Below are 12,275 nucleotides of genomic sequence, written 5' to 3' on the forward strand. Positions count from 1 at the left end.
CTGTCAAAACGTGCATGACTGCATAAATTATTATTTCTTAAAAAAAATAAAAAATAAAATAAAAAAAGTCGAGTATTGTGCTTTTCTATTATTATACACAAATTGTAATAAAGCTGGTACCTTCTATTTTAACCCCTTGGGGAAAACCACCCCTTGACAGTCTTTGTACCTTTATTTTGGAGTGCAGATTGCATACGGTTTATTTATATACGGTTGAAATCACAATTATTAGCCCTACTGAATTATTAGCTGCCTGTTTTTCTGATTTTTTTTCAACATAAGTTTTAATAACTCATTTCTTATACTCATTTCTTTATATATATATATATATATATATATATATATATATATATATATATATATATATATATATATATATATATATATATATATATATATATAAAAATTATAAAAAATGTAAACTACAGCTAAACAGATGTTTTTTTTTTTGTCTGCATAGAAAAACAAAACACTAAAGACAATCCAAACACATCAGAAAAAAAATCATTATTTACTCACGTTTTCAATACAATAAAAAGACAGACAATTACCAACTTTAACCAACATCAACAACAATAATAATTTATAGCACTCTTAAAGCGACAGTGCGGCCTAATTTGTATGAATAAAAAAGCAGTGATGAACCGAAGGAAGGCCTTCAGGGAATTTTTGTGGTCCGCGTGTTGCTATTTGTACATTTCAATTGAGGTCAGACAGTAAAAACAAAGCTGCAGATGTGTTTGAAAGCTTTCAGGTGTTGTAGGCACTGCATGTATTTTCTACAGTTTTCCAGTGGCTGACGGCTAAGGGCCATTCATTGGTCAGCACGGCCCCCAGGCTTCAGTGTTAGGAACCACTGCTTCTTTATAGAAACCAGTGAATGGGACAAAATCAGGAGGTTTGGGTTGTGCTGTGATGGAAGTCTTCACATTACCACACTCGACAGGACTCCGTCCCCCTGTTCATGATTGACGTCTCAGGGCAGTTAAAAGCTTTACGGAACTCTTCAAAGTTGCTCATCGCTCCAATAACCCTATATCATAGTAATGAGAGTGAAATGAGTGACATTGAAGGATAGACGATGTAATATAGATGTAAATGAGCTGTGTGTAGGCCGTGGTATTGCATCATACCTATATTTAGGAGGGCTGTGAGCTCCACTCTGGATCTGATCACGAGCCGCTTCTGGTCTGTAGGCATTACAGCGAACCTAGAAAGAAAATGAAACAGGAACGAATGAATAAATGAAAGAAAATAAATAAATAAATAATTAAAAGATAAAAGAATAAAATAAATCTAAAAATAAAACAAATATAAAATATGAATAAAATATAAAAAAAATAAATACAATAAAATTTGAAAATAAAAAATAAAATAAAAAGTATATAAATAAATAAATAATAAATATTAAAATAAACTGAATAACAAAATATAAAGATAAAAATAACTAAAATATAATAAAATAAAAAAGTGAATAAAATATAATAAAATATGAATAAAATTTGAAAATAAATATAAAAAATAAATCCTAAAGATAAAATATAAATGTATAACAAATAATTAAATATAAATAATAATTAAAACAAAATAAAATGAATAAAATATTAAATAAAAATAAAATAAAGAAAATATAAAAATCAAATATAACATAATAAATAATAATAAAATAAACAAAATAAAATATGACTAATAAATTTAAAAATAAATAAATACAATATTATAAAAAAGTATTTAAATAAAAATAAAATAATTAAAATAAAAATAATATATATAAAATTCAAAAGCAACTCCAAAGGGCTCTCATTTAAAGAGCTAGGTAGTTTTGAGATTTTGGGTGATTTAGGTTTTTATAAGGTGTTATTTTAAAATAGTGGAAAAGAAAACATCCAACAAGCATTTTAATTTTTTTTTATATATAAAATAATCTATTTGACTTTTATTATATTACAATTGAATAATTATCTTAAGATTTTAAATATGTTTTTAATATTTTTTATCTAGAAATGCAAAATCGTGTGTTTTTATTAGATAATGGCCTCTTGCAATTCTACACAGTTCATTTTGTAACACAAATGTTTGCAGTTCTTAATATAAATCAATATGGGATATTATCTATCATCAGCCTGTTTTTTTTATGCCTGTCCACTATAAAAGAATTTGCGTATAGGCAGAAACGATGTGGTTTTATGCATCATTTGGACAGTAGTGTAAGAATAAATCAACTAACGTCATTAAAATGTAACAAACACCTTACAACAAGTTTCCATAGTTAATGTTAGTTAATGAAAATAAAGTCGTGCACTGTAAATTGTTGTTAAAAATCAGTGCATTAAAATGTTAACAAGCACGATTTTGGAGCTTTATAATACACTGGTGATGATTAATAAATGCTGTACAAATATTGTTCATTCTTAGATCATGTTAGTAAATACATTATTAATGGAACCTTTGATTAAGTGATCAATGTTACATAGTTACTACACCAATAATATAACATCAGACATATTCAGAATTAGAACATGCCATAATCAAGACTCTTCGGTAACACTTTAAAAGAATCATTCATTAGTTAATGTTAGCTCAAAGATTTACTAACATGAACAAACTACTAGAAGAACATTTATTATGGTGTTTAAACATCAACAATTTTTATGTTGTTCAAGTTAAATAACATTAGTTCATATTATCTTAGCACAACTTTGTCTTTTAATAATGCATTAGTGAATGTTGAGATTATTAAAATGTAAGATTATCAATGTTATTAAATGTCATTACTAACTAACTAATGGACCATTATTCTAAGGTGTTAGACTCTATTCTTATACTCTTAAGAGAAATCACTATATTATTTATTTTAGGATCAGCATTTTGAACATAATAGGACATCAACTTTGACCTACATATTTTAAAATAATGGGATAGTGCATACCTTTGAGTGAGCACACGGGTATTTACGTAATTGAATAGATTTACTGTACGGGTTTTCAAATTAAGTGTAATTAAGAACACAAAATAACAGGACTTCTGATGATATTAAGACCAGCATTTCTATGTGAAGTGTTGAATACTAACATGAGCATAACTGAGGAAGAACAGCTGGTTATGGGTCAGACCCACACCAGGCAGGAGAGGCTCCTCGACACCTCCTCTCTCTTTCTCGACCCATCTCCTGTAGGCCTGCAGACACATTCACATCAGTATGCACATGATTTCATAGCAATGCACCCTTTTGTCATTCCAAAATTTTTTTTTAGAAGTTCAAAAACTCTTTGCAAATATTTGTAGTTTTTTTCTATAGGTCTTATATCGTTTCAGGTTTGTACCTCTATGATGACACCATTTCATAAACATTTTATTGAATCCGTTTTATCTCTTTGCATTGTAGCTTGGTACGGTAATGAGTGTGTCAAGTAAGAACGATCATCAGTTTTATCCAAACTGGTCCAATAGTAATTTACCATAATTATGTTTTAAAGAGAGCTCAGGGTATCCTATGCATTTCGGATCACCAATTGTACTCTGTGTTTTAGCTGCTGCCATCAGGAAGTCGTTTTAGAGTTCCTATTTGCAGGACAAATAGAACCAGAAATTCTTTTATAATGGTGGCCAAGTCATTAAATGAGTCCAGGGGGAGGGAGATACACCTACATAATGATGTATGGTATGTTGTGTGGTAATATTTTATTAATGTGTACAAGGAACTTCGCCTGTGTTATGGCGCCTTGCTGCAATTTTAGTTTCCCTAAACGGGATAATGAAGTTGAGTCTGATATACATTAAAACAGAGATGCCCAAACAAAGGACCCACAGCTAAAGTTGGCCTAGTTTAATGTAATCTTTCATTTGTTAGTTTTATTTTTAAGCTAACTTGAATGAAATGTTTCAGGTAAATGTTGTAAAAGAACACACTGTTGCTCAGCGGATAGAGCACAATTTAGAAGTCCTCAGAGAGCAAAAGGCAAAGGCAGGTGCAGCTTGACTAGTGTATTTGGCAGTAAACTCCATAGTGTTGTAAATGGAATTCTTATGTTTTCATAATAACAGGTTCATTATAAAATTTTAAAACTATATAATAGATTACTTAATATGATTAAAGTAAATATTTTCTATTCATTTTTAAATGCATGGGGACTTTGTAATGCAGCTTGATATATTTACCTTCTGTCGACAGCCCTTAATCAAGTTTAGTTTTTTTGGCCGTTCATAAGAAAATGTTCGGGCACCGCTGCATTTAATTCATATGAATATAATGTTTCTATATGAGCCATCTTAACATCTATATCTGTAACACTGTAATGCTAGTGCTTATTCTTTTTAGCTACTCGTACATTTTCCATTATGACAGATTCCAATAGAAGTCAATGGCAAAACTAATACAAATTTGTTAGTAACACTATAGTAGTTACTTGTTATAACTGAAACAAGTACTAGTATCTAATAAACAAGTTTAAAAGTCTAATAATAGGCAATAGTAGCAAAAAAAAAAAAAAAAAATAATGTCAGCATGGAAACAGTATGTTTTAATCATTATTATTTTAAAATATATTTAAGAACTTATTCAGTGAAAATCTGTGACTCTCGAGAGATGAAGCCAAGTCAGAATCGGGAATGAATCATTATTTATAGTCACATTTTGTCAGTGAATCACAAAGAACATGTCACTGTTTCATGTCATATGAATATTATTCATTATGACTGTGTGATCTTCATATGACTTCCCATCTGTGATCCTTCAAAGAAAGTTCTACATGTTTAACATAGCAGTAAATCAGTTTCAGGACACTTTAAAGAAATACTGAAACAGTGGAAAATGCTGAAATACCCTGAAAGATTCTCTGATCCCTCCATTGTCAGCAATGTTCTCCGCCAGAGTCCTCTTCCCCTTGACCTTGAGAGAGGATTGTGAATATTAAAGTAAATTTTAATGATGCACTCAAACAGAAATGCTGTAAAAAAGGCTAATGCCTACTGTACATTTAGCCCAGCCTCCTTCCAGTAGTAACTGTTGTATTGGTCAATCATGCACTGTGTCTTTTCTGTGAAGCGGTTGATTGAGGAGTTGCTCCACCACTGGTCCAGGTTTCCATCTTTGTCATATTTCCTGCCTAGATGAACACAAATACACACAGGGTTCCTTCAGAATCAGTCATAGGCATGATAATGCATGCACTACTAAAAAATATCGAATGGCCTTACCATTGTTATCAAAGCCATGGGTCAATTCGTGGCCCACAATTACACCAATCGCTCCATAGCTCAAGGATCTGATACGACAACATTATTATTAGTATTATTAAAAATCCAGATGATTGCAAAATTTAATATTGAGCATATCTGCGTCTCACCGAGGATAGTTAAGTCCCCAGAAAAAAGGCTTCTGAAGTTCTCCTGCAGGGAATCCTGGGTATAGAAAACAACAGATCAATAAGCTATCAAATAGCTTTCAAGTAAACATAATAGTCTAGTATCTGGCCATCTCAAACAGTGGACACATTGCGATTATGTCTTATGGATGTTGAAGCAGTTGAAGACAACGTTATTTATAGTTGTAGTCCTGTGAAATGTTTTTATTAATTTTTTACTAGTGCTGTTTAATAGAGAATGTATTTTAGTTTTTTGTTAATTCTTTGCCTTGACAATACATTTGAATACACAATGACATTTAAAAATGCAATTTAAAGGTTTAAATAGGTTAACCACATTAAGTTTATTAATTAAAAGACATTGGGGAACAGAGGTTTGTTCTGTAGCCAACATAAAAATAATACATTTCTTAAGATGGCTAATAATATGGACCTAAATTCTTATTTTTTTATTATTAAATAAACTTTTTTCACTTAAATAAAATTGAGGAAATACTGTGAAAATGTCCTTTCTGTTAAACATCATGGCTAATAAAATAAATAAATAAAAACTTAAATCTTACTTCCAAATACACTCACCAGCCACTTTATTAGGTACACCTTACTAGTACAGAGTTGGACCCATTTTTACCTTCAGAACTGCCTTAATCCTTTGTGGCATAGATTCAATAAGGTACAGGAAATATTCGGCAGAGATTTTGTTCCATATTTAAATGATAGCATTACACAGTTGCTGCAGATTTGTCAGCTGCACATCCATGATACGAATCTTCTGTTCCACCACATCCCAAATGTGCTCTAAAGGATTGAGAGCTGGTGACTGTGGAGGCCATTTGAGCGTAGTGAACTCATTGTCATGTTCAAGAAACCAGTCTGACATGATTCGTGCTTTATGACATGGAGCGTTATCTTGCTGGAAGTAACCATCAGAAGATGTGTACACTGTGGTCATAAAGGGATGGACATGGTCAGCAACGATACTCAGGTAGGCTGTGGCGTTGACAATGCTCAGTTGGTACTAATGGGCCCAAAGTGTGCCAATAAAATATACCCCACACCCCTACACCACCCCCACCAGCCCGAACCATTGATACAAGGCAGGTTGGATCCATGCTTTCATGTTGTTGATGCCAAATTCTGATCCTATCATCTGAATTTCGCAACAGAAATAGAGACTTGTCAGACCGGGCAACGTTTTTCCAATCATCTATTTTTTTACAATTTTGGTGAGCTTGTGCAAATTGTAGCCTGTTTCTTGTTCTGGCACCCAGGGTGTGGTCTTCTGCTGCCATAGCCCATCCGCCTCAAGGTTGGACGTGTTGTGTGTTCCAGCCCGTCTGGCACCAACAACCAGGCCATGTTCAAAGTAACTTAAATCACCTTGCATTCAGTTGCTGCCATGTGATTGGCTGATTAGAAATTTCCATTAACGAGCAGATTGCTAGGTGTACCTAATAAAGTGGCCGGTGAGAGTAGATAAAACCTTGTGGTTTGAAGGGTATTAAAAACAACAAAGATTTACAGTATATAATTATTGTTGTTTTGATGCTTCAAAATCATCCCCCAATAAAACCAACATTTACTTACTATATTTCAAAATTATTCATTTTAATATTTGGCAATGTTGGATTTATGATATTAAAATGACAGCAAAATTATAAATTAGTGTTTAATAAAAAAAATAAAAAAATAAAAATTTTATGCACCAGATTTTAATTAAATTTGTTTTAAATTTGAAGTAAGGCTGAATTTTCAGTGCTCCAGTCATCAGTGTCACATGATCTTGATGAAACAGTTGTGTTTATTAAAAATGTACTAAGCCAAGAAAAAAACTATTTATTAATATAATTTATTAAACTAGCGCCTCCTTGTGAATTAAGTGTCATTTTCTTTTTAAAAAGTATCTTTAACTTTAGTAACTTACTAAATTAACTGGCCACAAACTACTCTATTCACCGAACCAGAATAAGAACTAAGAGGGCTGTGAGTGACTTAAATAATGAACTGAAATGTGAAACTCACTGATCTGGTTGGTGGAGGAGCTGTAGAAAGCATTGACTGTAGTTGGGTTGGTGAACCACCTGAGGGAAACGAGAAAAAGTGATGTTTCATCGCGTTCAAAGATAGACTCGTCTCATTAAACTGACTTTGAAAAGGCTGACAGCTTACTCTGTGCGTGGGACTGTTTTCCTCAGCCAGCCGATATCAGACTGAGCAATGAACTTCAGAGTCTGCATGACGTTTCCAAAGTAGTCAGTCATAGTGAACGCCAACTGTGCAAAAACAGTAAACCTTAATGGACTGCTGAATACAATTAAAACCGAAATGTCATCAGCATTAACAACAAAAAACATACCCTTTTGATGTCTTCGTTAATATAGGTGTCATTTAAAATGAAGTCTGGGTAACCCACTTTTGGTAGAACTGCATGAGCCTGATGTTAGATTTAGACAATAATGAGAAAGGAGATCAGTTTCAGTCATGCTGTGTATTTAAATTCACGGCCACACACCTTATCTATCGCTTTTCTCTTTGTTTCTTCATCCATCCATTCATTCTCTTTTTCTAGTATGTCAATAAATGCCCATCTGATGCCATTGATCAATTCCTCCATCTACATAAAAGATAAAAAACATTAAATCATTATAGCATAAAAATATCCAGCGTTTTAAGTTGTTCATGATAAGTGCCACTAGATGGAGACAAAAACCAAATCAATCTTGTTATGACTGAAGTAATATCTGCTGAAAAAAAATCAGTAAGAAAACAACTGTAATCATAATTCACATTTCTTTTATTCATTGTATATTTGAAAGTAATGAAGCTGAATATCTGCTAAACTTAATGCAGATCAAACATAGAAATGTTACTATAACTGAAAATAAATGCGGGAATTGTACAACATAGAAAATAAAAAGTAAATACAAATGTTGTGAAGATAGAAACCCTATATAAAAATATGGTGAATTATAATTACAATTTAAGGACTTTTATATTTTATTATTTTACAAGTTATTCATTTCTATACAGAATGAATTGATGCATACATTTAGTTTGAAAATATAGTAAATACAAATATTGGGAAATAATTAACTACATAAACCTATAACCTATTATAAAAGGTTATTCTTTCATTTATTTGTAATATTTTTGTTTTAAATGTTTTTTTTTTAAAATGCTTTTGTTCCGGCTTTTAATATATATATATATAAATTAATTTAAAGAATTTTATAACTTAAATGAAAATAAATGTGAATTAAATGTAAAATTATGCACTTTTAAAATAACTGTTTTGTATTTAAATATATTTTAAAACATAATTTGCTCCTAAAATTGCAAAGCTGGTTTTAACTTTATTTTTATTGTATTTTTTTAAACCATGGAATAAATAAAAATTACAGAAATAGTATGAAATCTCACAACAATAACAAAAAACAATAATAATAAGTAATAATTAAATTTTATATATATATATATATATATATATATATATATATATATATATATATATATATATATATATATATATATATATATATATATATATATATATATATATATATATATATATATAATTTAATTATTACTTTATTTATTACTTTATATTTATTTTATTGTATTTTTTAAACCATGGAATAAATAGCTATTACAACAGAAATATCACAACAATAAAAACTATTTATATAAAAGATATAAAAATTTACATTACAACAAAAAAAAAACAAAAAAACAATATTAATAAAAAAACACACAGGCACGCACATTTGTTTAAACACACGCACAAAATATTTTAAATCGGCCTAATGTTTAATTTTAAAATAACTGTTTTCCATTTTATTATAATTTAAAATGTAATTAATTCCTATAATGGCTAAGTAAATATAAATAATAATAAATACTACTGTATAAATAGCTGCATGACTTAATGCATAAAAGCCGTACCATGTGCTTCTTGTCCTCCTGGAAATGCTTATCAACAAAGAGCCTACCAGCGGCATAGATGAGTGTGTTTTCAACATAATTGACACACTTGTCCCAGCGAGGGGTCAGAGAGGTGGTCCCTGTAGTAACCTGAGAAAAGACAGATATTTTTAAACACCAGCAAATCTAATTTCATCTATAGATTGGTGGACGGTTCAAATGAGCCGGCGTTTCACTAACCCGAGCAAAGTCCAGGTATCTGTAGAGAAATCGTCTACTCAAAGTGGTGATTCGGGAGAAAACCGATCTCCATATGACGTAATTGGCAACTGTCCTGAGGCGAGGGTGGAAAAAACAAAACACGCACACATTTAGCTGAATTACAGAGTAATCTCGAGTCTGTTATTGAGCAGAGCTGGTAATAAACAGGTAGGAAGCATAAACAGCACACGTTAAAACACAGCGATCACACAAATGACGATGTCCAGACAGAGCCTCAGGGCTGTGATGTAGCTTTTAATGGGGTTTTAATCGTTTCAGAGCAGTCTGGATACCTGGTGTCTGTGGCGTTGATGAGTTTGAAGAGGTCTTTAAAGTACTGTGGAGCACGTACGATCACCTGCTCTGAAGAGGAGATTTTCAGATCCGGGTACAACTCTGTGTCAATCACTGCTCTGACGAAACCCAGCCAGTTAAACTGTGTAGAAAGAAATAAACTTTCAAATCTTTTCTAGATCTACCTACAATGTATGTATATACAGGGGCAGACTGGCCATGGGGAACACAGGCTAATCATTTTTAGTTTATTTAGGCATAACTATTTTATCTAACAAGACAAAAATTGATCACCTAACATCTTTAGCAATGGAAAAAGCAATAGGAGTTATTAGGGAAAAAAAAAACTACAAATTTTAACTGAATTTTTTTTTTTATGTTTTCTTGTTCATTTATTAATTCATTCATTTTCTTGTCGGCTTAGTCCCTTTATTAATTCGGGGTTGCCACAGCATAATGAACATCCAACTTATCCAGCACATTTTTACGCAGCAGATGCCCTTCCAGCTGCAACCCATCTCTGGGGGAGATCCACACACACACACACACACACACACACACACAAGCCTATATATATATGTGCAAAAACTCCACACAGAAACGCCAACTGAGCCGAGGATCGAACCAGTGACCTTCTTGCTGTGAGGCAACAGCACTACCTACTGCGTTCCCCAACATCTTAATTTGGGTTTACAACTTTGTTTTTTGTAAGATTAGTTCCAGTTTTGGCTTTGATATAAAATATATTATTGTAAAGCATCATAAAATAAAAAAGTATATTAAATAAAAAAAAAACTGAATAAAAAAATAAAATTTAAAATAACAAAAATAAAAAACAAAATGTGAATACAAATAATAAAAAACAAAACAAAATATAAAATGAAATAAAATATAAAATGAAAAAAAAATTACACGCACACACACAAAAAAAATGCAATAAAATAAAAAGATATATAAAATAAATTACAAAAATACACAAAAAAATAAAATAAATTAATAATAATAAAAATTAATCAAAATGAGTCATTGGGTAGGTTATAGTAAAATTTCTAAGATCAGGTCTCATTTGACAGAATTAAGTAGATTTACTGAAATTAAATGGCTTTAAATTTAACAGCTACAAATAAAATAAATAAAAAAATAAATCGCTTTACTTAATTTTTAGCTTGAGAAACAAGGCATTAATTTCAGCAATTAATATTGTGTTAAATATAATCAAACCAATTAACCTTTCATCTGCCTTTAGCAAATGCCAGTCACCTCAACATGGATCAATACTGGCCAAATAATCAGCCTGCCTCATATCACTAATTACATGTGTCTATTTGGAGTACTGTATGACATAAGGAGCAAATATTATGCTTACATAAGTAATAAAATACTTACATCTGGAACAGTGCGCTGCAGTTTAGACAAGCTGTACTTGTTGTACATGTTCTCACTAGTGCGGTTCTCATAAGGGATCACGATCTAAAAGATACAAACTCCATTGAAGCATCAAGTACCCTAACTGCATGGTTTCATTTCACCGCCAGTGATTAGAAGGAATTTGGCTATTGTCGCTCACCTGTGCAAGTTTCATCTCAAAATCAAGTACCGATTTCATCTGAGCCTCAGCAGCCTGCTCACTTGCTCCAAGCATGACGGAAACGTCAACCATCAGCCTTAAAAGTGCCTCTCGGTACTGCAAAAAAGGCATTTAAAAAAAAAAAAGTAAGGTTTGAGAAAAGATGAAACCAGCGCTCACTGAGACGACAGGTGTGTAAAGATATACAGATTGATAGATGTACCATTTGTGCCTCCGTTGTGTTGGTGATGTAATCTTCTCTGGATGACAGGGACAAAGAGGCTTGGTCCAGCTAGGAGAAAAAAAAACAAAAGAAAAAAAAAAACAAAGAGAGAATTAGATTTTCACCCATGTTCTTTTCTATTCACCTTATTCTCAGCTGACGAGTGGGCGCTGCCATTTGAATCTTTTTGTCTCGCGACTTCCGGTCACATTCACTTCCATTCATTTTTTGACGTTAACAACTGCTCGTTACGCTGCTTGATGTTGCAATTTAATATTTTCTTATTATATTATGCTACTTGGTCTGTGTAGTCATGCAAACATTTGTTTGTTGAGCAAGTAGTTTGGCCATTTTGTGCCGTTTATTATTCTTTGTCATTTCTCCCATAGGCGACTGAATCGGAAGTTCTAAGACAATCGCGAAAACAGGCGTACTTCCGCATTTTAGAATAAGGTCAATAGTCTATTGTTTGGCCAAACAGTTAGCTTTGCACCACCCTTACAACTTTTTTTTTTTTTTTTTTGTAAAAGCAAACTTTACAAAAAATAAATATGGTTTAGCTAGATTAACCATAGATTAAACAACATGCCACCAGTAAAACTTACAAATACAAAAAGGTATCAAGGGCCGGTATAAGGTTTTAACG

The 12,275-nt window shown here is 31.7% G+C and overlaps 1 protein-coding gene across 4 annotated transcripts in view; it reads right to left on the reverse strand.

Annotated features, from left to right (window-relative positions):
- Nucleotides 1–487: 487 nt before the first annotated feature.
- Nucleotides 488–12,275, reverse strand: part of phex (phosphate regulating endopeptidase homolog, X-linked) — a 36,750-nt gene continuing 24,962 nt past the window's right edge. For 2 of the 4 annotated variants that reach the window (NM_001089349.2, NM_001320330.1), the window contains 18 exon segments: nt 488–834; nt 878–1,033; nt 1,134–1,210; nt 3,073–3,177; nt 4,823–4,888; nt 4,975–5,105; nt 5,197–5,264; nt 5,346–5,400; nt 7,386–7,444; nt 7,533–7,636; nt 7,720–7,797; nt 7,876–7,977; nt 9,306–9,434; nt 9,525–9,618; nt 9,839–9,981; nt 11,226–11,309; nt 11,407–11,523; nt 11,630–11,698. In NM_001089349.2, the coding sequence (NP_001082818.2) occupies nt 931–1,033; nt 1,134–1,210; nt 3,073–3,177; nt 4,823–4,888; nt 4,975–5,105; nt 5,197–5,264; nt 5,346–5,400; nt 7,386–7,444; nt 7,533–7,636; nt 7,720–7,797; nt 7,876–7,977; nt 9,306–9,434; nt 9,525–9,618; nt 9,839–9,981; nt 11,226–11,309; nt 11,407–11,523; nt 11,630–11,698 (1,584 nt within the window). In that variant the 3' untranslated portion in view covers nt 488–834; nt 878–930. 4 annotated transcript variants of the gene reach the window in all.

This window comes from Danio rerio, chromosome 24, assembly GCF_049306965.1.
Source record: "Danio rerio strain Tuebingen ecotype United States chromosome 24, GRCz12tu, whole genome shotgun sequence".
In the NCBI taxonomy this organism is placed as follows: Eukaryota; Metazoa; Chordata; class Actinopteri; order Cypriniformes; family Danionidae; genus Danio; species Danio rerio.